This window comes from Tupaia chinensis, unplaced genomic scaffold (assembly GCF_000334495.1).
Source record: "Tupaia chinensis unplaced genomic scaffold, TupChi_1.0 Scaffold143936_1, whole genome shotgun sequence".
NCBI lineage: Eukaryota > Metazoa > Chordata > Mammalia > Scandentia > Tupaiidae > Tupaia > Tupaia belangeri.
In genome coordinates, this window is record NW_006203787.1 from 696,565 (window position 1) to 720,926 (window position 24,362).

The 24,362-nt window shown below is 42.2% G+C and overlaps 2 protein-coding genes across 6 annotated transcripts in view; one reads left to right on the forward strand and one right to left on the reverse strand.

Moving 5' to 3' along the window:
- DEK (DEK proto-oncogene) overlaps nt 1-15,255 on the forward strand; it is a gene marked incomplete at its 5' end in the record, with an annotated part of 28,886 nt that extends 13,631 nt beyond the window's left edge. Inside the window, 4 exon segments of one of the 3 annotated variants that reach the window (XM_006165509.3) lie at nt 11,093-11,228; nt 11,549-11,697; nt 13,237-13,305; nt 13,731-15,255. In XM_006165509.3, the coding sequence (XP_006165571.2) occupies nt 11,093-11,228; nt 11,549-11,697; nt 13,237-13,305; nt 13,731-13,742 (366 nt within the window). 3 annotated transcript variants of the gene reach the window in all.
- The window catches only part of KDM1B (lysine demethylase 1B), a 76,011-nt gene that overhangs the window by 5,801 nt on the left and 45,848 nt on the right, over nt 1-24,362 (reverse strand). The window contains exons 12-15 of one of the 3 annotated variants that reach the window (XM_027767135.1): nt 22,738-22,860; nt 20,611-20,763; nt 9,794-9,873; nt 8,061-8,110 (exon numbers count right to left, since the gene is read on the reverse strand). In XM_027767135.1, the coding sequence (XP_027622936.1) occupies nt 8,061-8,110; nt 9,794-9,873; nt 20,611-20,763; nt 22,738-22,860 (406 nt within the window). Of the gene's footprint in view, nt 1-8,060; nt 8,111-9,793; nt 9,874-16,068; nt 17,907-20,610; nt 20,764-22,737; nt 22,861-24,362 lie in introns of those variants that run through there. The other 2 variants (XM_006165507.3, XM_014582967.2) reach the window with 2 other exon arrangements.

Genomic DNA, 24,362 nt, shown 5'->3' on the forward strand with positions numbered 1-24,362 from the left:
TAATTGACTTGAACCATTTTGTTTTACACAAAAAACAAGGAGTTTAAAAACTATCATTTTTCCTTAACATGTTGGAGATTTTTTAAAGTGAGAACAACAACATTTAAGTACATTTGTCCAGTGGGTAGGTTTTTTTTTTTTTTTTTTTTTAAAACACTTATTTTATTTGTTGTTATTTAATTTGACCGGGAAGAGAGAGAGAGAAAGGGAAAGTGAGAAAATAAGCAACTAGGTCCAAGATTTGAACAGTGGTGAGCCATGTGGAAGTCCAGCACTTTAACCATCACACCACCTGCCGGCCCCAACCAGTGACTAATTTGTATCACTTAGAAATACCTGCCATTTTCTTTTCATTTTTTTTTTTTTTAGAAGTTTTTGCCTTATGGTGTGTACACTCACCAGAAAGAGACAGACAATGAGAGAGAAAGTAAGATATCACACACACACCCCCCCCAGGGCCTTGGCCACGCTGTAATCCCTTTTCTTCCATTCTCCTCCCATGACCTTGGGCACGCACACACATGCACCCAGTATGATTTTCAAACCACTGTGCCAGGACTTGGTCCATGGATGGCTGTGTAAGAGTCCAGGCATGTAACCGCTATACCATCTGCCAGTCTCACACCCTTTTCTTGTATCTGGGAGTACATCTGACCTTTGAACAATGCTAGGGTTAGGGATTCTAACCTCCTGTGCAGTTGAAAATTCTTAATGAGTTTTTCTTTTTGTTTTTTTGAGAGGTTTTTCACTACAGGTCACGTGCGCTCGCCAGATAGACAGAGAGAGACAAAGCGAGAAATCACCCCCCAGGGGGGATGGCCACGCCACAATCCCTTCTCCTCCATTCTCCTCTCGGGATCTTGGGCACGCACGCACATGCACCCCATGCACCCGGCGTGGGTTTTAAGCCACCGGGTCTAGGACGTGAACCGCGGTTGATTACGTGAGAGTCCAGCGACATAGCCGTTATGCTAACTGCTGGTTCCCAAAATTCTTAATGAGTTTTGACTCCTCCAAAACTTCACTACTACTAGCTGTCTGTTAACTAAAAGCCTTACGGATGACTTAACAAGTCGAGTAACACACATATAATATTATATACTGTGTTCTTATAATAAAGCTAGATTAAAGAAAATATTATTATGAAATTCCCAAAAAAGAAAAATGTATTTACAGTATCTATTTTTTAAAAGCCATATAAGTTGACTGGTACAGTCCAAACTTATGTTGTTCGTGTATAAACTGTTGCTTTTATTTTGTTTATTGTTTATGTTTGCTGGAGAGCACGCATCCTGGTCAGTGGGAAAGGACAAAGCATCCCCCATGGGGAGTGTCGTGCTGCAGTCTCTCCTCCATCGCTCTCTCCTTTTGGAATTTTGGGCACACACAAGCACACGCACCTGGTGTGTTTCTCAAGCCACCAGGTCCAGGACTCAAACCATGATGTTGGCCATGTAGGATCTGACCGCTTTAATCACCAGGCCACAGAACTGGACTGGTAAATGGTACTTGCAAAATATGGTGTTTCCTTAGTTTCTAAAGGTAAACTTCAGGAAGAAAAGAACTGCTGAAGTGATTATAAGGCTTAGCTTGACTCCTTTACTCTCTCTGATGTGTATCCTCAATCAAACAGACGAGGGTGAGCCACTACAGGAGAGAGGTTCCTGTCTTTGTTACTGCTGCCTTGATAGACTATTCAGCGGTCAGAACTTGCTCTATAGATCAAGTATCTCCCTTATTTAGGGATTTAATTAATGCCAGCCTAACATGTTGAACCAGATCATTCTTTGTTGTGGAAATTCAACCCCCCCCCAGTCCCAGTAGCAACAACTAAAAATGTGTCCAAACAGTACTAGGTGTTCCCTCGTGTGTGTGTGTGGGGGGGGGGGGGGGGGGGGGCAGGGAGATCGCCTGCAGTTGTGCACCCCTGAGTCAGAAGGAATAAAGGTGTGGTGAACTGTGGTTTAATACGTGTGAGTGTTCACTGTGTGTATTTGTCTTGAGAAATTTAAAATGTATTTTTGTTTGTGTTTGTATTGCCAGAGAGGGAGAAAGCATATCCCGATGGGGTGTGGTCATGCCATAGTCCCTTTGCCATTTCTCCTTCCCATCAGGCTTTGGGCCACACACACACCCAATGCTCCTTAAGTCAGTGAGTGGGATTCAAACTGCATTATTAACACTGTGCTAAGGGACTGGCCCTATTCTTATTTAATATTGAATTTAATAAAGATTTCTATAAAGCTGGGGATCAGCAGGTGGCGTGGTAACTAAGGTGCTGGACACTCCTACATGGCCGACCATGGTTTGAGTTCCGGACCTGGTGGCTTGCTTTCTCAGTTTCCTTCTCTCCATCTCTGTGTCTTTCTCTGCTCAAGTTAAGAATAAATGAGTGAATAAAATTTTAAAAGAAAAGATTTCTATATAGCTAAGCATGAAATGCTTAATAATTTAAGAAAGATGGTCCAAAAGTCTATCAGATACTTCATAAATACCTTAGTATGTTCTAGCATGCTGGAAAAAGAGCAGTCTGAGCACTGAGTTTCTGTGGGTCAAGGAGAGCCTATCTGTGGTTGCGTGTGGAAGTGACAAAGTAAAGTAATGCTACTCCTCACTACATTTTTGGAGCATGTGCTCTTTTGTGAATGCACATGCTCTTGCTCTGTCATGAATAAACAACAATCCGACTTAGTCTTTTCATTAAAAGAAAAAACTAGCCTGTTCTATTAGAGAAATTTTTCCTGCTTAGGAGGATACTGACATTCTTCATGAAATACAATTCTAATAAACTGTGGGCTTAACCCCCTCTCCCCCCTGCCCCAGTAAACTACCCTCCAAAAAGCATAGGTGGTTTTCTTTGTTCGTTTTTTAAGAGATTTTTTTTCTACAGGGTGCATGTGCTCATCAGAGAAACAAAGAGATATAGAGACAGAAAGCAAGAAATAACCACCACCACCACCACCACCACCACCACCCCCGCCCCCCGGATGATGGCCATGCCACAATCCCTTCTCCTCCGTTTTCCTCTTGAGATCTTAGGCACGCATGCACACGTGCCTCCTGTGAGATTTAAGCCACCAGGTTTGAGATTCAAACTGCAGTTGACTACATGGGAGTTCAGCACTGTAACCATTATGCCATCTGCGGTCCTGCGATTTTTTTTAAGAAGTTATATAGCGCGGGACCCGCAGATGGTGTAATGGTAACATTGTTGGACTCCTATATAGGCGCATGGTTTGAGTTCCGGACCTGGTGGCTTGCTTTCTCAGTTTCCTTCTCTCCATCTCTGTGTCTTTCTCTGCTCAAGTTAAGAATAAATGAGTGAATAAAATTTTAAAAGAAAAGATTTCTATATAGCTAAGCATGAAATGCTTAATAATTTAAGAAAGATGGTCCAAAAGTCTATCAGATACTTCATAAATACCTTAGTATGTTCTAGCATGCTGGAAAAAGAGCAGTCTGAGCACTGAGTTTCTGTGGGTCAAGGAGAGCCTATCTGTGGTTGCGTGTGGAAGTGACAAAGTAAAGTAATGCTACTCCTCACTACATTTTTGGAGCATGTGCTCTTTTGTGAATGCACATGCTCTTGCTCTGTCATGAATAAACAACAATCCGACTTAGTCTTTTCATTAAAAGAAAAAACTAGCCTGTTCTATTAGAGAAATTTTTCCTGCTTAGGAGGATACTGACATTCTTCATGAAATACAATTCTAATAAACTGTGGGCTTAACCCCCTCTCCCCCCTGCCCCAGTAAACTACCCTCCAAAAAGCATAGGTGGTTTTCTTTGTTCGTTTTTTAAGAGATTTTTTTTCTACAGGGTGCATGTGCTCTCAGGAGAGACAGACAGAAAGTGAGAAATCCCACCCTCCCACCCCCTTGGGGGATGGCCACACTGCAATCACTTCTCTATTCTCCTCAGGATTTGGGGCACGCACATGCATGTGCCTGGTGTGAGTTTAAGCCACTGGGTTTGGGACTTGAACCGTGGTCAGCTATGTGGGAGTCCAGCAACATAGCTGTTATGCCATCTGCTGGTCCCAAACATAGAATACGTATTCTTACTGCTTTTTTGTTTGTTTCTTTTTTTGGAGAGGTTTTTGCTGTAGGGCATGTGTGCTCACCAGACAGAGAGAGAAAGCAAGAAATCACTCCCCAGGGGAGATGGGCCCGCACACACACATGCCTGGTTAAGGCACCAGGTCCAGGACTCAAACCGCGGTCGACTACATGGGAGTCCAGCGACATACCCATTATGCTATCTGCTAGTCCCGGTATTCTTACTACTTTAAAGACCTTTTAAATTTTAGGACTGCCAGTCTCGAAAACAGTTTCATTGTGGTGTCAGCCTTTCTATTTGAAGGGCCCTGATTGCTTTTGAAAGGTAAGTTTTGGCTGGAGGAACAGTGTTTCGGTGCCCCCTTTTTCCTTTATTCTCGCAGTTTACAAAGAGTTGGTTTACGATGGGGCTGCTGTGGTAGGGACTTTATAAATGGAGTGAACCTTTCATGGTCCTTTGAAAGGACTGTTTTCTAAGAGGTCCTAGAAAAGAAAGTTGAAGGTTAATTAGAAAATTTGTGGATTACCTACAGATGTTTTGATAGAAAGTTACTAAATATTCATTTTGTTTCCTGAACCTCATTTTTCTTGCATAAAGAGTAGATGCCTCTCCACGAAGATCAGCTTCTTGTTCTATTGTAGATTCTTGGGGTAAACTGTTAATTTAGGCACTTTATTTTTTTCCTTTTCCATTTTGCTCTGTAAATGGAGGGCTGTGAACTATAGTCTAAATATAATTTATGTTGTTGAGTCAGAGATCTTACTCCAGCAGAAATCTGGTTCTAATTGTAGTTGTCTTTGACTGGTTGTGTGAGGTTAAGTATTATTCCTTTGCCTGCTAGTTTTGTTTACGTTTATTTATTTCTTCATGAGTGAGAAAGAGAAAAAGATAACATCCCCACCAAGGTCTTAATGCCATGCCCACCACAGCCTTTAGGTGACTATGGGCCACGGGCACGCATGTGCCTGGTGTATTCAGGAGTCTCGGACCTGGCGGCTTGCTTTCTCACTTTCTCTCTCTCTCTCTCTGTTCCTATCTGGTAAAATTAAAATAAAATTAATAACGTTAAATAAAATAATTCTTTTAAAATAATAACAGGGACCAGTAGATGGTGTAGTGGTTATGTCTCTGGATTCCCACGTAGTCGAGCACAGTCAAGTCCTAGACTGCTCATAAGAGAGGACTATTTCATCTTAGACATACTCTCCATGTCCCGAATAAGGAAGGGCAAAGGGCTCTCTGCTAGTAATGTTTTGGTATTTTCCCCCTGGAAGGATGCCTTTTACCAGAGATCTCCATGTATATGGCATTGGCCAGACTTTATTATTGGAACACCAGCTGCAAGGGAGGCTACGAGATCCAGGAGTTAGCTTTTCTGCCCATCAGGGAAACTCTCAATTGTAATTTCTGGTAAACTATTTGAGCCATTTGAGGGGGTATTTGGTATTAGTGGGAGGGTGAATAAGAAAATTCTTAGTCTCTAAGGGTTTTGAAAACAAATCTCTTCATGTCATAATTTGATCAGCATAATTATAAAACCATTTAGATCTTTTGTTGGAAGGCAAAGTTAAATAATCAACATGATAAAGCCCACTTAGGCTTATATTTGTTTTCATCATCTTGTGAAATGTAACTAGATTGCACATTCTTTACTCTTGGCATTCTGAATTTTCTTAGCCAAGTTGTTAAAACAGTGTAAAATTTTTAAGCTAATTTTTATTTTGTTCATCTGTTCACCTAGTACAACCTTTCTGCTGTGAGGACAGAATTCTGGCTCTGACAGGCGTCTTCTTTGGAGACCCTCCTTCAAGAGCCCTGCTGCCTATAAAAGATAGGTAAGCCTTACTCTCCCGAGATTTTTTTTTTCCTTTGCCTTCCCTCAAAAAAGTGTTTGTGTCATTCTTCTGATTCTGTACCTTTATGGTTATTTGACACATGGAAAATCCCCTTCAATTTTTTGAAATATTGCTAATCTTCCAAAAATTCAGAATGTAAGTACATTGTGCTATCTGAAATTAATGGTAGCGGTCAATTTTTGTCTATTCTCCTTTAGCTCATAAAAAATAACATGAAATACTTAATGGTTCTGATTTAACCCTGACCACACATGCAAGACTGGCAAATTTTTTTTTGAAAACTTGTACCTAATTTTTTTCTATACATTTTGTTAAGAGACTCTGTCTTGGTTCCTATTTGATTAGAAAAAAGTGATAACTGTCGAGTACCTGTTTAACATTTTTCCTTTATAATGCCTTGTAATGTTTCCACTATATTTACTAAGGTTTTCAGAATATTTAAAAAGGAACTTGAAACAGAAGGCCAATAAATTGGGGGCGTATTAAATGCTTTTGGGGTTACATAATGTATTTTCTATCCAAATGCTATTCAGCAATACAGAATTTCAAAAGGAGGAGAACCTATAGGCTAAGGGAAGGCTATGGGGAGAAATGGAAGAAGAACCGTTGGCTTTGGGGATAGAGATAAAAGTTGGACATGTTAAGAAATTAAAATAAAATTAATAACGTTAAATAAAATAATTCTTTTAAAATAATAACAGGGACCAGTAGATGGTGTAGTGGTTATGTCTCTGGATTCCCACGTAGTCGAGCACAGTCAAGTCCTAGACTGCTCATAAGAGAGGACTATTTCATCTTAGACATACTCTCCATGTCCCGAATAAGGAAGGGCAAAGGGCTCTCTGCTAGTAATGTTTTGGTATTTTCCCCCTGGAAGGATGCCTTTTACCAGAGATCTCCATGTATATGGCATTGGCCAGACTTTATTATTGGAACACCAGCTGCAAGGGAGGCTACGAGATCCAGGAGTTAGCTTTTCTGCCCATCAGGGAAACTCTCAATTGTAATTTCTGGTAAACTATTTGAGCCATTTGAGGGGGTATTTGGTATTAGTGGGAGGGTGAATAAGAAAATTCTTAGTCTCTAAGGGTTTTGAAAACAAATCTCTTCATGTCATAATTTGATCAGCATAATTATAAAACCATTTAGATCTTTTGTTGGAAGGCAAAGTTAAATAATCAACATGATAAAGCCCACTTAGGCTTATATTTGTTTTCATCATCTTGTGAAATGTAACTAGATTGCACATTCTTTACTCTTGGCATTCTGAATTTTCTTAGCCAAGTTGTTAAAACAGTGTAAAATTTTTAAGCTAATTTTTATTTTGTTCATCTGTTCACCTAGTACAACCTTTCTGCTGTGAGGACAGAATTCTGGCTCTGACAGGCGTCTTCTTTGGAGACCCTCCTTCAAGAGCCCTGCTGCCTATAAAAGATAGGTAAGCCTTACTCTCCCGAGATTTTTTTTTTCCTTTGCCTTCCCTCAAAAAAGTGTTTGTGTCATTCTTCTGATTCTGTACCTTTATGGTTATTTGACACATGGAAAATCCCCTTCAATTTTTTGAAATATTGCTAATCTTCCAAAAATTCAGAATGTAAGTACATTGTGCTATCTGAAATTAATGGTAGCGGTCAATTTTTGTCTATTCTCCTTTAGCTCATAAAAAATAACATGAAATACTTAATGGTTCTGATTTAACCCTGACCACACATGCAAGACTGGCAAATTTTTTTTTGAAAACTTGTACCTAATTTTTTTCTATACATTTTGTTAAGAGACTCTGTCTTGGTTCCTATTTGATTAGAAAAAAGTGATAACTGTCGAGTACCTGTTTAACATTTTTCCTTTATAATGCCTTGTAATGTTTCCACTATATTTACTAAGGTTTTCAGAATATTTAAAAAGGAACTTGAAACAGAAGGCCAATAAATTGGGGGCGTATTAAATGCTTTTGGGGTTACATAATGTATTTTCTATCCAAATGCTATTCAGCAATACAGAATTTCAAAAGGAGGAGAACCTATAGGCTAAGGGAAGGCTATGGGGAGAAATGGAAGAAGAACCGTTGGCTTTGGGGATAGAGATAAAAGTTGGACATGTTAAGAAGATTGGGAGCAGGGAGGGCAGGGTGTCTCTGATACTTACTTGTCTGTGGTAGGGTCGTCTGTCCAGAAGGCAGGCACTGAGCGATGAAGCTAGAGGTTGAAGGCAAACTAGAAACCTGTCAGGTTGGGCATTTCTGCATGACTAGTAAATACAACCTTTGGGGGTAGAGTCATTCTCATTCATTTAATCCCAGCCCCAGGGGCTTCAAAAACACACTGGGTGTGCCAAAATCCAGACAGGTTGGGGAAATTGGGCAGGGGAGGGGGGTCATGGCATGAACATGCTCTGTTGGGAGATTCTCTCTCTGGTGAGTGCACTCTTCCTGTAACAACGGGTACGGGGAGACCAAGGCACCAAATCCAAATCCAAATCCAGCCTGCATCTTGTTTTATAGCCCAAAAGCCAAGAATAATTTTTCCTTTTTAAATATATGATACAAAAAAAAAATGGAGAATATGCAATCTGTATTGCATATTTTGTAGCCAAAAAAGCTGAAAATACTATCTGGTACTTTGTAGAAAAAGCTTGGCAATAGATCTAACCTGTATTGCTGCTGAGTCAGCTGTGAGGCTTCAAAGTATACACGTATAGCTGTGTGAGCCCACCCTTGATTTACCTAATGGTCCATTTTCCCCTCTTACACCCTATACAGGTAAATTTATCAGAAGACAGTGATTTTAAAAATCAAGTTTGGGGGGCCAGCAGATGGTGTGGTGGATAAGGCGCTGGACTCCCACATGACTGACTGCTGTTAAGAGCTCTTGGACTCAGCGCCAGGCATGTGTGCATATGTGTCCACTCCCCAAAAAAAAATCCTCAGAGGAGAATGGAGGAGAAGGGCTTACGGTGTGGCCATCCTCCCTGGGGGATGATTTCTCACTTTCTATCTCTTTGGTGGAACGAATGCACCCTGTAAGCAAAAATCTCTCAAAAAGAAAAACCAAGTTTGGGACCAGCTCCATGGACCAGCCTGATGTTAAAGGAGCTAGATGCCACATGGCCAACTACACGATTCAAATCCCTGACCGTGGCAGTTTGATAAAACATGCCAGGCTCGTGCATGTAGGCCCCCAGTTCCAACAGGCTGTGGAAATAAAGAAGAGACTGAAACATAACCACATCCCTCTGAGGGGTGCTTTTACTTTCTCCCTGTCCATCTCTGGGAAGCATACATGCACTCTGGAAAACTTTTTAAAGTAAAGTTTGGCTAACTGCTATGAACAGAAAACACCTTTCATCTTAGCAAGAAGGATGGTTTTAATGAATTAAAACCTTAGGATTGGGAAAGATCTTTAAAGGTTATCTAGCCCCCAAATACCTGTTCTCACTTCAGTTTTCCAAATTATTACATAGCAAGTATGTGGTACTGCTAGTTCTAAGTTCTGTGCTGGAGATAAGGAAATAAAGACCACTTGTCGTCTTAAGCAGTTTCATTGGTAGGAGGAGAGAGGTCAAAGATTAGGAGGGAAAAATTCATAGTAGAATATAATTTAAGAGCAAAAAAGGAGGTAAGGGGACCAGTAGATAGCATAATGGCTATGTCGGACTCCCATGTATGTAGTTGACTGTGGTTCAAGTCCCGGACCCTGTGGCTTAAACTCACGTGCCCAAAAGAGGAGAATGGAGGAGCAGGGATTGCGGCGTGGCCAGTACCCCTGGGGGGATGATTTCTCACTTTCTGTCTGTCTGGCATAGCAAAAACCTCTCCAAAAAAGAAAAAAAGAGAGAGAGGGAGGTAAGAACAATGTGTAGAATCTCACAAGACAAGTTACCTCTTTCTAGAGGAATGGGGAGCCAAGTCCATGAACCAGACAGGGATCCTGCACAGGAGGAGGAACAGTTTGATCTGAGCCTGGAAGGATAAAAAGGAGACATTGACAAGGCAGAAGAAAGGGATTTGGAGAAACCTGTAGGTTGGATGGGTAGGGTGTGTGCTCCCCATAGAGAAAGGGAGGGAAAGTGAGCAGTCACTCTCCAGGGGTGATGGTTTTGCCACCATTCCTTCTCCATTCTCTTGGGCTTGGGGCACATATGTACATGTGCCTGATGAGTTTCTCAAACCATTACATCTAGACCTAGGTACACCAAGCACATGCCACTCCCATGATCTGGGTCTGGGTGGGTGGTCGTGGTGTAAGGACTGGGTTTCTCTCTCTCTTTTGGAAGAAAAGGAGATTTTCAAAGATAACATAGGACAGGGCCTGCCCCATAGTCTAGTGGTTAAGGGAGCCAAATCCTACAAGACAACCATGGTTTGAATCCCAGCTCCAGGGACTTCAAAAATATGTTGGTTGTGTGTGCATGCATGCCCAGAGATCTTGATGGTTGGAGAGATGAAGGAGCTGCAGCGTGATCGTGCCTCATTGAGGTGTGCTTTCTCGCTCTCAAGTACACACAGCTTTTGGCAATTAAAGGATTAAGTGGGACATATAAAATTTTCTGTCCCTGGAGCTGGCAGGTGGTGTGGTGGTTAAAAGGCATGGGGACTCTCATGTGATCTGACTGCAGTTTGAGTCCCAGACCTGGTGGCTTGCTTTCTCACTTTCCCTTTCTCTCTCTCTCATCAAATTTAAAAAACAATAATAAGTGGAATTAAATAAATTCTTTTAAAGATGTTTTCTGTCCCTAATGTAGAGTAATTGGGCATCTATTATTTTTGATAGACTTTTTGTAAGTTTATGTCTTTCATGAGAGACAGGGGAAACCCCAGTAGTCTTGCCACTCTGCAGTTCTTCCAGCCAGCCAGGGTCACAGGTGCTCAGGTCAGCTCAGAACCCAAGTGTCCTGCATCTCTGGGTTCTGTGACCTCCCCACGTGTCTCCGGCACGTGCAGTGGCGCCTTGCCCCTGTGCCACAGCTGTAATTGACTCGCGATTTATCATGCTTAGGGGTGTGTTAGGATAAAATCTATTCAGTATAGTAGTTATATCTCAAAAATTGCTACTTAGAATAATTTGTGATGGGTGATCTTGGATAGATTAATTCTCCACAGTACTGCTGACGGGCACAGGGGAGGCAGAGGCACAGCAGTAATCTCATCAATGTGCACGCTTTGCTTTCTTTTCTAACAGCCGCCAAAAAAGACATCTAAAAGAGAAAAACCCAAACAGAAAGCTACTCCTAAAAGTAAAAAATCCGTAAAAAGTGCTAACGTTAAGAAAGCTGATAGCAGTACCACCAAGAAGAATCAGAACAGTTCTAAAAAAGGTACAGTAGAAATGGCATGACTGGCGACTTTACAGATGAAACATGTATTTGTGTAGAGCATTTCAGTGTCTCTAGATACAGGTAAACTGCCAAGAATGGGAGGATAGTAGAGGGCCGGGTTTTTTAAACTTTTCAAAACAGATGAAATTTTCAGTCCGTGTTCTTAGAGATAACTTACAGACCGTTGATTATTTCTTTGTATTTAGTACCCCATAGAGAATCTGATGAAGCTTATAAAATTCCTCACAACCTGTCTTAAATACTAATTTGACTGTGTAAAAGAAATTTTATTCTCATTTAATAAAATATTTTACTTTTAGAAAGTGAGTCCGAGGATAGTTCAGATGATGAGCCTTTAATTAAAAAGTTGAAGAAACCACCTACAGATGAAGAGTTAAAGGAAACAGTAAAGAAATTATTGGCCGATGCTAACCTAGAGGAAGTCACAATGAAGCAGATTTGCAAAAAGGTAACTACAATTTTGCTTTTACTTGGAAAAATACTTTGATCCATTCCTGAATTTGAAGCTAGGTCTTTATGTGTGTTAATTCATTGAATACACTTATTGAACTCCTATATGCCAAGCACTTTTGCCAAGCACTTTTTCAGGTGCTGGATTTTCCTACATTAAAAACTAGTCAAAGTCTGTCCTGGGCCATTTCCATGGCCTGCTGGTTAAGACAGCTGGATCCCACGTGGCTCACCTCATGGTTCAAAGTCCTGCACTTGGCAGCTTGAATCTGTGCAGTTGGCAAATTGCAGCCTAATCCATCCCATCACCTTTTTGTTTTTTGTATTCTTTCTTTCTTCAGTGAAAGAGAAAGACAACATCTCCAATAAGATCCTGACTCCACGACCCACCCCCGCCTTCAGCCAGCCCTGTATCATGGGCACATGTGTGCCTCGCAACTCAGTCTCTGGACTTAAAACAGGAGCCTTCCCCTGTGGGGCTGCCTTAACAGAATGTCATGTTTCACCACTGCACTGTCCAGCCTCCACCTGGTCTTACAAACAAAGTTCTATTGTAATAGAGACACACCTACTCGCTTCAGTTTGGTCTCTGGTAGCTTTCACACTACAGTGGCATAACAGTACTTGTGACAGAAACCATCACTGGCAAAGCTAAAACTATTTATTGTCTGGTCCTTTAGAAAAAGATGCCTACCCTAAAAAACATTAGGACTGAAGTCAGCAGGGGGCTTAAAGACTTTTGGGTGTCATCTAGTTAGGACCTGAAGTCAGGCAACGGTGACTAAAAAAACCTGAACGCTGGCAGGAGAGAGAAATGTAGTGCATCGGATTTCAGGAGTAGAGGACTCCTAGACCACCTAGATTTTGGTGACTGAACTTGGGGGAGGCCAGTTTAGCAATGGACCAGAGGCTGAAGTTCACTCATGTACAGGTTGTCAGATTATGTGTAGAATGCTGGATGATATAACAGAAGACCTGCCAAAATAAAGAACTGGTCCACTTAACTAAGATCTGTCTAGATGTTTTCCTCACCCATGTTTGTTAATTCAGCCCATATTCCCATTTTATAAAACACTGAGAATGTTTTTGCCCTGTATACAGTGTTACAAAACCTCTCAAACTGCAATGAAATTCTGTATGGTGGATCACAGTTCCAGTAGAATGGTCAAGCAGCTATTCGTTCACTGCATAATTTTCCTTTTTTTCCTAAGAAAATATTGGATTTGTTTTTTGTTTGTTTGTTTGTTTAAGTTTTTGCCATCGGGCACATGTGTTCTCCAGAGAGAGAGACAGGGAAAGTGAGAAATCACCCGCCAGGGTCAGGAGAAATGGCCATACCACGATCCCTTCTCCATTCTCCTCAGGATTTGGGGCATTCACACACACAGGCCCAGCATGATTTTTAAGCCACCAGGTCTGGGACTTGAACCATGGTCGGCCATGTGGAAATCCAGTACCTTAACCATTACACCATCTGCTGGCCCCTATTACTGAATTTTAAAATCCGCTTTTAGCATTGTTTTCCTTTTCACTATAGGTATATGAAAATTATCCTGCTTACGATTTAACTGAAAGAAAAGAGTTCATAAAAACAACCGTTAAAGAGGTAAATATTTCAGTCTCTTCCAAATTTTGGACATACAAAAGGAATTATAGATGTTGAAAAACATATCGTTTTCAAAATACTTACGTCACTAAATAACACATTTGGTTTTCACATTTCAAAATAGATGGAAAAATGTGTTTTCTGATTCCTAGTTGCGAGCTTAGTAATAAAATGTGAACAGTTAGTGACAAGCCCAAGGCTCTCGGTGTGCATGGAGGTTACCTAGGTATCAGAGTTCTCATACAACCACTGAGGGCAGCTTCCTATGCTATCAGAGAGGAGAATCCATAGTGCCTGGGTTGTGTGCTCCCAGCTAATTTCCCAAGGTCACAGAGATAAAGTAGATGTGAAAACAGAAGTAGGTTTTATGACGTGTACTTAACATAACACATTGGTTACGGCAAAATGTTTCTCTTTCATTACAGCTCATTTCTTGAGACAGAGGACAGAGACTGAGGACTTGTTCCCATAGATTTGAAGATCTGATTTATACCATTATACCAGCAAAGAGAGAATGTATTTTCTTTTCTAAATCCTCGTTAAGCATCGTGTTGGTAGACCTCCTTACTGCTGACCCTTTTATCTTGAGTGTTACACAAATTTGAGTTTGTTATTTAAAATTGCATTTCTGTGCAGTTTTTAGTTTAAACTCTTGCATGGCAGTACCTGTCCCTTGCTTTATAGTTGTATTTTGTACATTTTGCATTTCTTTATATAAGGTCATAGACTGAACTGTTGTGGTTTTTAGTGCACTTAATAATAGCTTGCTTAAGACATACTTTTAATCAAGTAGAAAAACTATTGTGGCTAGCATTTATACATGCAGAGACTATTGCAGTATTTAGTATATGAAATATTTTGAATACACATCTGTCCTCTTGGTGGCAGTGTTCAGTATATTAGAAATACACAGGCTCCAGCTGTCCAGACAACTGAATTGGAACTTTTCTCTTGCATGTATATATGTGTCAAATTGTCAGCATGACAAAAGTGACAGATACTATTTTTGTATTTTTAAAAACCAATTTGTTGTATATAAAGTTTTTTATTTGTCTTGTGCAAATCACTTTTTAAACTCACACAGGCAGGTGTGGGATGTCAAATGTCAGTGTTCAGCCAGGTGGGATGATGGAGCAGAGAAAGGCAGAGTCCGGTGACGGGACACAGGAGCAGTTCCCTGCTCCGCCTTGAGCGTGTCATTAGTGTGTATGTAATGTTAGTGTTAACTCTGCAGGTAAAGTGTCTACGGAGGAATTTTATATTAAGGACAGACCAACACATCAAAGCTTCAAAACCTTTGGGAAAGGGTGGGATTGAGTACAAGCACATTTGGGTTATCATAATGAACTGATTTTTATTAAATGCCTTTGTCCATATGAAATGGGGATATTAATACGAAACCTGCCACCTTCATAATTGGATAAAACCACCAGGTATGATGCCAGCAGATTACATGTAGGCAATAGTGGGTTTCCTTCACAATGTGTTTCTCAAAAGCATTCATAGAAATTTCAGCATTTAAAAAACGTATTATGGAATCAGGCTGTTGTGTTTTAAATTTTGGCCAATCAAGGTGATCAACTTATGGACCACTCCCAGAGAAGATTAATTTTGTCTTTTAAACTGACTGCAATCAGTTCATTATATAATATGCTCTGACTTTTAAAAGAAAACATGCGGCTTATGGCAGAATTAGACTCTTGGTACCAATTGAATGCTTAAAACTATCTGCATCATAGAACAGAAGCATAAACATGATATATATTAAATGGCAGTTTTCACGGGTTTGACTTATTTCTTGATATAAGACACTTAGGGAAAAGTCCACTTAATACTTTTGAAGGGAATAAGCAACTAAATGAGAACTGACAATTGGCCTTTGATTTAAAATGTCTAATTTGTTCTTATAAACCTTGTCAATAAAAATAGTATAAACCAGTGGTATCTTAAGTTTCTTGTGTTTGATATCTTAATTTTTTAGAGGTTTACATTTTAGCCCCTTATAGGTAAGGATTTCAGAACAGATTTTTTTTAAAAGATTTTTTTGCCATAGGGCATATGCACTTGCCAGAGAGAGGGAAGTGAGAAAATCATCCTGTGGGGAAGGTCATGACCCAGCCCTGTGTCCTTTCTCCTCTTGGGATCTGGGGTACACATGTACACACACCCAGTGTGTTTCTCAGGCCATTGGGTCTAGGAAGTAAATGCAAGGAGTCTGCCCTGTGGGATCCAGCACTCTAACCACATCACCTGCTGGTCCAGAACAGGATTTTTAAATGTTAGTCCCATGGCCTGTATAGTCCAGTGTACTCGTCAGTGACAAGTGACCATTTCTTTTTTGTTATAGGGCACGTGCACTCGCTGGAGAGACAGAAAGCAAGAAATCACTCCCCAGGGGGGATGGCTACCCTACAATCCCTTCTCCTTTCTCCTCTTGGGATCTTGGGCACACAAGTACACATGCTCTGCGTGAGTTTTAAGTTGCTGGGTCCAGGATTCAAACAGCGGTCAACTACGTGGGAGCCCAGCGACACAACCATTACGCCATCTGCTGGTCCCACGTGACCATTTCTTAAGTGATTTCACAACATTATCTTTAAGGTTAACAGTTACTACTTACTACAAGGGATAAATAGCAATTCCCACAACCTAAAAAGTATGAGGCATGTTTGACAGTGAAAGGCTAGAGCTGGCATGTGTGAAAGTTCTTGGTGATGGTACACCCATTTAAAATAAGTGTATTCATCACTACAGCACACAAACTGTATTTGAAAAACAAGTCTGGTTTTATTAAGCAATTGTACAGGACCAACTATTCATAATCTGCAGTTAAGACACCATCAATTTGTGTATTCACTGCTACTCAGGTAAAAAACAAAATCTTCAGATAACATTGAAAAACATACTCAAAATAACTCAAGAAAAAGTACCTGTGGTTAAGGTCCCTAAAAATAAAAATGTCAAATTAAGCATGTCCCTCGAAATAGGATTTTTTTTTTCTTAAATATACATTTACCATATATTTTCCTACTTGTAGCACAGTACAAGTTTAAGTGCCAAGAAACTAAAGTAATAATTTACTGTGAACCATTTCAAACTTAACATATTACGTATTTATCATTCAACACATGCTATTTAAACATTTTAATACAACACTTTGAAACAATACTTCCCACTCCATACCAATGAATCTCAACAAATAACCTAGACCTTAATGTTTTCTTATGATAACTTTGAAACATACCGCTATTGGCTTTCTCCTGTTATAGTATACTGTGATGGGGAGGTCTTTAAGCACACCGTAGATAGAATATTTACTTTTTACGTACAAGCTGACTTTTAAATTTCAAAAATACCTGCTGTTTTGAAAAGTGGCCAAATTTTTAGTCCCTTTTTAAAGCAGACCGATAAATGAAAAAGCTCTTCAAAGACTAAAAGCATCTCTAATCTGTAAACTGAAGTTTCTTAGCAAAATAGGTATCCTAAAGACCCTGAAACCAGTAAGTAATTTAAAATGATATACTATTTTTTGTTATAGGTGAAAAAAGGAAAAAGCGTTTGCCACATTCTCAGGCTTTTAGGATACGGCTTATAAAATGTAAGATTTACCAGGACAGCACACGTTTTTCTGTTTTCCAGCGGACCTGCCTATGGACTACAATAAACAATTATGAACAATATTTTTTTAGAGACTGAATCAATTATTTTAAAAAGTGAGGAAAGGCTTTTATTATTCTGGCAAGATCTTCTTGCTAATGGTTGCTGAAATTAAGAGTGACCCATCCAATTCGGCTCAAGAAAAAGTCTGTATTCTGTGTCTATAGTGCAAAGACCACGCCATCTGTACCCATTCTCAATGTCAGAATACCTACACCAATAATGGGGTTGGAAATGTTTCTGTTCTGCCAGTGATCACACTAATGTAAAGTACTTTATCACAAAAGATACCTGAATTTTTCTTTTAATATCCAGTGGGAAGAAATATGTTAAATATAATCTGGAAGCTTCCGTTTAATTGGAGAGTTTGTGCTGTATCAAAAAAGAAAACATCCTATCTAAATTTTAAGTAAAAGCTCCGTATTGGAGCTACATAAAAATATTAAGGCTCATTGGTAAAGATATTGATAAATTGTCACAGAAGGAAAACATGGCTTTTATCTGGTTTTCAAATTCCTGTCTGATTTGGTTTCTCACTATGAAAATTGGCAAGCCAAACAAAATGGCAGCTCTGCTGGGGGACCTCCCACCCCAGTAGAAACCCCCAGGTACCTGTTCAAGGTTAATTCTGCCTTACTCTGAAATCAGACTTTCAGCACAAGTTGGAAAATGCCATTAAATAAGTGTTTTTTAAGGATTTTGAAGGTCAGCATTTTCAGAGTAGTGAGCTGGGTGTACATAATATTTTTACTTTACTTTTGCTTTCCAGAGGTTTTTCTCCCCCTGACAAGACTGGCTTAACCCATGTTTCAGACTTTCCCACTCGGGGTACAGAAGAAAGGGGTCCACACAAACTGCATTTAAAATGCTGCAATCTTACTTGCTTCTCGAACACCACTCAAATATGCCCCTGTAACAGTTTGTGGAAAATGCCTGTTGGTTGCCTGTAAGAAAAGTAATTGCATAATTAGAGCTCATGCATAAAGAATGCAGACCGAGAGAAGGTAAAGTTCATCTTTCTCGGGCCTTCTGGAAATAAGAGCAACGAGGACTGGTGCCACTCCTGGGAGCTCACTGTGACTACCCCCCTTCAGAGCTGTCAATCAGCCCTCTACCTCCAGAGGTCCTGCAGTCTGGGATTCAACCACGTGGGGGTCAAAAACAGACGGGCTGGATGGTAAAGTGGTCAACATACAGAGACTTACATGAGTACCAGGGCACAGGTGTGTGCCTGTGATCTGGGCTGGGCGGAGACGGTGCTGTCGAGACCCTGAGGGGGATGCTACATCAACCCTCAATCACCTGACTCCGAATTTTAAGAAATACATGAAGACCTGCAGTTAGCTGAATGTGGGATGCAATGCAAACCCCCCAAACAGAAAGGGCCAACTCCTAGGTGACATTCATTAAAACAGTGAGTGAGTAGCCAGGTACTGGAGTTATGAAACAAGTCTTGAGCTGACAGTGGTAAGCAAAACAAGTACAAAAAAGAATCCCAATTTATCTTCCTGTGCTTCAGTCCCTATTAGGTGAGTAGAACAAAAACTAGACCAGGAACCTGAGGCCAAAGAAGGCAGCTATTGGATTGGAAGGAAGGGCGGTCAGTGAGTGATAGCTCATTTCCACGGGTGGTGACAGTGAAGGGGGATAAGAAACTAGGCTGTTAAGTAATACTGGCAAGGGGCCATCATATGGCATGGTGATTAAGGCCCGAGACTCCCACATGGCTGAGTGCATTCAGTCCTGGACCTGGCGGCTTTTCTCACTTTCTGGTGAGTGTGCGTACCATACAGCAAATTTAAAATAATAAGTAAAATTAAATAAATAATGCTTTTAATAAGAAGTAATAGTGACAAAGTCTGGGACGTGGCTATGGGAAGAGGTAGTGAAGTGGCGTTCACGTGTAGTCTCAAAGTATAACACAGTGTGACCATGGAGAGTGGTGACAAACTTTACGTTAGGGGTGCTAACAAGCCAGCCAAGCCACTCCGAAGAAGTCCTAATAACATCTCAGCCACTTGCACAAAGAGCCACAGAGGCAGAAGCTGATATGGGAAAAAAACAGTTTACTGAAAGCACCATGAAGAGCAATTCAGTCCCTTGCCAGGCTCCCCATTCTACTGCTGCAATTCAAGAGTTCCAAAAGATGGAACAGGAGATCTAGAACTAAATGGGAGAAAATGAGGAGTAAGGACATTCTAGAATTGAAGGATGTAAGTTTCTAGACTACAGGGGTAAAAAAAAAGGCACAGAAGGATCAGAACAGCAGAACACTTTTCAACAGAAATCAAAAAGGAAGAGAGGGATTTTGGAAATGAAGGCCTAACACTGAAGAATGATTAAAATAACAGACTCCGAGAGAGCACTGCTATACCTCCCTGTGGACAGGAGTCAGGGAAGAGAACTTGGCAAGAAGGGGCTTCAAAAGCCAGAGCTAAGTGGCCAGCTCAGAGACTACTACAAATGAGAGGCTACCGGGTAGGGAGAGATTTGGAATGGTACCAAAGATTAACCTAATGACCAAAAGAGCCATTAGGACCAGCAAGAAAACAAAGCCTATATGAAAGCAATCAATGGCTGCCTCTTTAGCTTAGTAATAAAAAAGGGTATTTACGTGGCCAAATAACACACTGATACCAACTTAAAAGTGTAGAGCCTTGAGGCCGGCAGGTGGCATAGTGGTTAAGAGCGCTGGATTCCCACATGACCGACCACGGTTGAGTTCGGGACCTGGAGGCTTGTTTTCTTGCTTTCCCTTTCTCTCTCTGGTCAAAATTTAAAAATGATCATAGCAACAAATGGAATTAAATAAATAAATATATTTTTTAAAGTGTAGAGCCTCATTGAGAAGTGTTACAAGAGTAAGCAGGAAATCAGTATCAATGTTTAATTGAAGAACAGCAACACAAGGGGCTGGGTCCATGGCCTAGTGGTTGATCCCCACATGGCCAACTGTGGTTCAGTCTGGCCCCGCAGCTTACAAAACATGCCAGGTGTGTGTGCATGCATGCCCAAAATCCAGACAGGATGGAGAAATGGAGAAGGGACTGTGATGTGTCTACACTCACATCACGGAGTGTCTGTCCCACTATTTCTCTCTGGCAAAACACACATGCCCTCTAGCAGTTAAAAACAAAGAAACAAACAAGACAGCAATATAAATGTTACAAAATATAAAAGTCTGGAAGAGGGGCTGGCAGGTGGCGTGGAGGTTAAGGCATTGGACTCCCACATGGTCAACGATGGTTCAAGTCCTAGACCTGGCAGCTTGCGTTCTCTTTGTGGTCAAATTGGAAAATGATAATAAATAAAATAAAATAAATCTTAAAAAAAAAAAAAGGAAGTCCAGAAAAAAACAGCTGGAAGGATTAAAAATGGCTGCCTCTGGGAGTATGTGAAGGGTGCTGAGAAAGCTGCTTCCTTCTCTCTCTCTCTCTTTTTTCTTTTAAGCAAAAGGAAAAGGTAGTTTATTAAATCAAAGCAAAAGTACACTCCTGAGAGGCAGGAGTGTGCCTGAGCAGAGTGGCTCAGAGGATGAAGGCTGCTGCTTGACTTAAGACGTGGCCGTTTTTGACTTTTAGCACTTACCACTTTTAACTAACAGAAAGTAACGGAAATAAAAGCCTGGTTTGGAACCAAGATAAATACCTCGCCAGCAAAAAAGACGGTGCCTTGAATCTCTTCAGCAATGATGTCATAGGCCTCACCACTTCCACCCGTCTTCACAAAACTGTACGCCATCTGGATCCACGGGTCTGTGCTCCACCGAGTGACGAAATACTTTGTGGGGTCTGGGACCTCCTGTGTCCAACAGAAAGGAATTATAAAATAGGACTGACAAGGGATTTGGGAGCTAGTGTGTGGCCTGGTGGTTAAGAGAGCCAGGTCCCACACAGCTGACCCTGTAGTTTGAGTCCCAGACCTGGCAGCTTCAAAAATGCTGGGATGCATGTGTGTGCACGTGTGCTCCAAATCCTGACAGGATGAAGAGATGGAGGAGAAAGGATGGTGGCACGGCCACACCCCATTCGAGGGTACTTTCTCTTTCTCTGGAGGGTGTACATGCCCTCCAGCAAAATTTTAAGAAAAAAGAAAAAAAAAAAAAAGAAAAATTCATGGAAAGTGTATATTATTAAAAAAATATGCACAGATTTCAAATTTTTGGCATTAGAATGAATTCATCTTTTAATTCCACTTTTTCCATACACTTTAAAAATAATAAAATGGGTCTAGCTTCATGGCCATGTTGCCCACTACACAGCTCCAATTCCAGCCCTAGCGGCTTGAAAAACATTGAGTGTACAAATTGTAACAGCAGGGGGAAATGGAGAAGGGACTGTGATGTGACCACACCCCCTGGGGAGTATTTTCTCCTCTGTTTCTCTGTCTCTCTCTGTCAAATGTATGTACCCTTTGACAAAAAAAAAAAAAAAAAAAAACATAAAAATGAATATAAAAATTAAAGGGAAGGGTGGGAACTTAGGATCTGGATGTGAAAAAAGAGAGACTACGTATGAGGGGTCCAAGAAACTTCTGTGCTGGCCTCATAGTGCAGTGGTTGAGGAAGCTGAATTCCACGTAGCTGACCATGGTTCAAATCCCAGTCCCAGTGGCTTGAAAAACACACCAGGAGGCATGTGTGTCTGTGTACCCAAAATCCTGACAGCAGAGAAAAATGGAGGAAAATGGATTGTGGTGTGACCACGCTCCAGTGAGGAAGAGGGGTGCTTTCTCGCTATATCTCTGATAAACCAATGTTCAAGTAACAAAAAAGAATTCTGGACATTGTTTCTCTTTAAAAGGACAGTTACAGTCAAAGCTTCTACAGTTTGTGTAAAAACAGGATCTACAGGAAATGCTGGGCCTTTTATATGCGTAGGAAGGAGTGAGTGTGTGTGTGTGTGTGTGTGTGTGTGTGTGTGTGTGCAAACCCGCAGAGTGAGGAGGTAACAGGAAAGAAGACAAGAGTGGAAAAGAAGGCACGGGTGGGCCAGCCTGTGGCAAGGTGGCTGGGGCAGATAGATCCCACATGGCTGACTCTGTAGTTCAAGCCCCAGACCTAGTGGCTTGAGAAACATGTCAGCCGTGTGTACAGGTGTGCCCAAAACCCCAAATGGAGAGAAGCAGGAACTGCGGCATGACCCCTGCCCACGGTGGTGGGGGGTGTTTCTCACTCTCCCCCTCACACTCTGCCTCTGTCCAGTGAGCGCATGTGCCCTCTGGCAACATTTTTTTAAAGAGGCGGCATGGGGCAGTGCTGTGGTCCATACTGCCTTCCCCCAAATCCCCATGGTGACATCCTGGGGCCCTCAGGCCTCAGAATGGGGCCATACTTGGAGATGAGGCCTCAACCACTCATTACATTCAAGTGGGGTCACCCGGCTGAGCCCTAATCCAGTCTCACTGATGTCCTTGTAAGACGAGATGGGGTTAGAGACACACGGAAGGCCGGTGAGGACACAGCTCAAGATGACCATCTACAAGCCAAGAAGAGCAGCCTCCGAAGAAACCAACACCGTGGACTTTCAGCCCCAGAACCGTGAGGAGACACATCTCGGTTGTTTAGACCCCCGAGTGTGTTATTTGGCCATGGCAGCCAGGCAGATCAATCCAGGTGCGTGAGTGGAAAGTGGGAGGCTGGAAGAACGCTGCGGCCACTGCCTTGATTCCCGCCACACCCAGTAGGGCTCGCTGGCTCTGGCCCCCCGCCACTCTGAGGACTGCAGTCAGTCGCCAGCAAGCATGCCCTTCCCTGTCCGAGGTGGGCTCTCTGACCTGCTCCTTGAACAGCTCCCGGAGGGTGGCCATGCACTGCTGCAGCACCTGCTTGTCCTCCAGGCTCTGGACGGACGCCACGGCCTCACCAGCAATCACCGACATCAACACGCTCTGCTTCTTCTGCGGATACAGAAGGAAAGCAGCTCACGCTCCTGCTGGGTGGAGTCTGAATGCCCGATTCCCGGTAGATACGGGCCTTCTCACCAACTGAACCTCAGCACTTCCAGCTTCCAACCCCCACTCCATTCTCCTCCCAACACATATTAGTCACGTGTCTATTGTTTCCTGGTGGAAAAACCTCTCCCAAAAGATATCAAACCAAAGGTCCCCCCGGCCCTTCACTTAAGTAAAAAATTTTCAGAAAAAAAAAAAAAGAAACAGGGCTAGCTGCATGGCCTAACGTGTAAGGGAGCCAGGGAGCCAGAGCCCACATGGCTGACTGTGGCTCAAATCCTGCCTCGGCGGCCTAGCAGACAGGCCAGGTGCCTCTGGACGTGTGCCCTAGTCACCAACAAGGCGGGGAAACAGAAGGGACTGTGGCGAGGCCACGCCTCCTGGGGAGTACTGTCTGTCTCTCTCTCTGGCAAGTGCTTGCATCCTCAGGCAATACACAAGAAAAAGCAGAAAAAAAACTGAGATGGGAAATCTGCAAATGAAATAACAGGAACAAAACTATCCAAATGTAATGAGATTCTGCGCTTGGCTCCCACGTGGGACTGGGACGTTTCTGGGAGGAGGTTTCGTGGAAGTGAGAGAAAGGAGAAGCGAGCTGCGGTTCCTCTGAGTGGCAGCAACAGGGCGGCAGGGAATGTGCCAGGGTGTGTCCTCTTCCTTCCTCCTCCACTGCTCCCCTACCAGCGCCAAGACCCTCCCTCCCTAGGACCGCTGGCATCCCACTCTCCCTCCTCACTAGAGAACCCGGGGATCAAGTTTCAAGTGCCACTCATTCACTCTGCTGTCACTAACTTAGCTAAGAAGGACCTCCATCCACTGGAAATGAGTTTCTACACAACCCATTCATGTCCCAGGGAGCAATGTCAGTCCTTCGAGCAACTATTACAAACCCTGGGGTTTATTCCCTGTAGGAAAATGTCCCAATCCAAGTGTCATCCCAGAATACAGGATGTGTACAGAGTCTCCACTGGGACCAGCAGATACTGTGGTCGTTAAAGCACTGGACTCCTGCATGGCCGACTGCTGTTCGAGTCTGGGCTCCAGCAGCTTGAGAACCACCCTGGGCACACACGCATGGATGCCCCAAATCCTGAGAGCAGAATGGAGAAGGGACTGCAGAGTGGCCATGCCCCCTGGAGGAGATCTTTCACTTTCCTCTCACTGTCTCTCTCTCTCTCTTCAGCAAGCACATGTATGTATGGCAAAAAAAGAAAAAAAGTCTCCACAACAGTCACTAGTTCTGAGCTTGATACATAGTTCCCGAACTGCGGGCTGAGCTTTAAGAAGGGTATTCGTGGGGGCCTGTCGGTGGCACAGCCGTTGAACACGAGGCTCTGTGAGGCTGACCCACATGGGAAGGCCGCGGGTTCACATGCAGAGCTCTGAGTAAACCGGCCATGATGTGGGGCTGGATCTGCACTGGGGGTGCTGTCTATCACTGCCTGTCT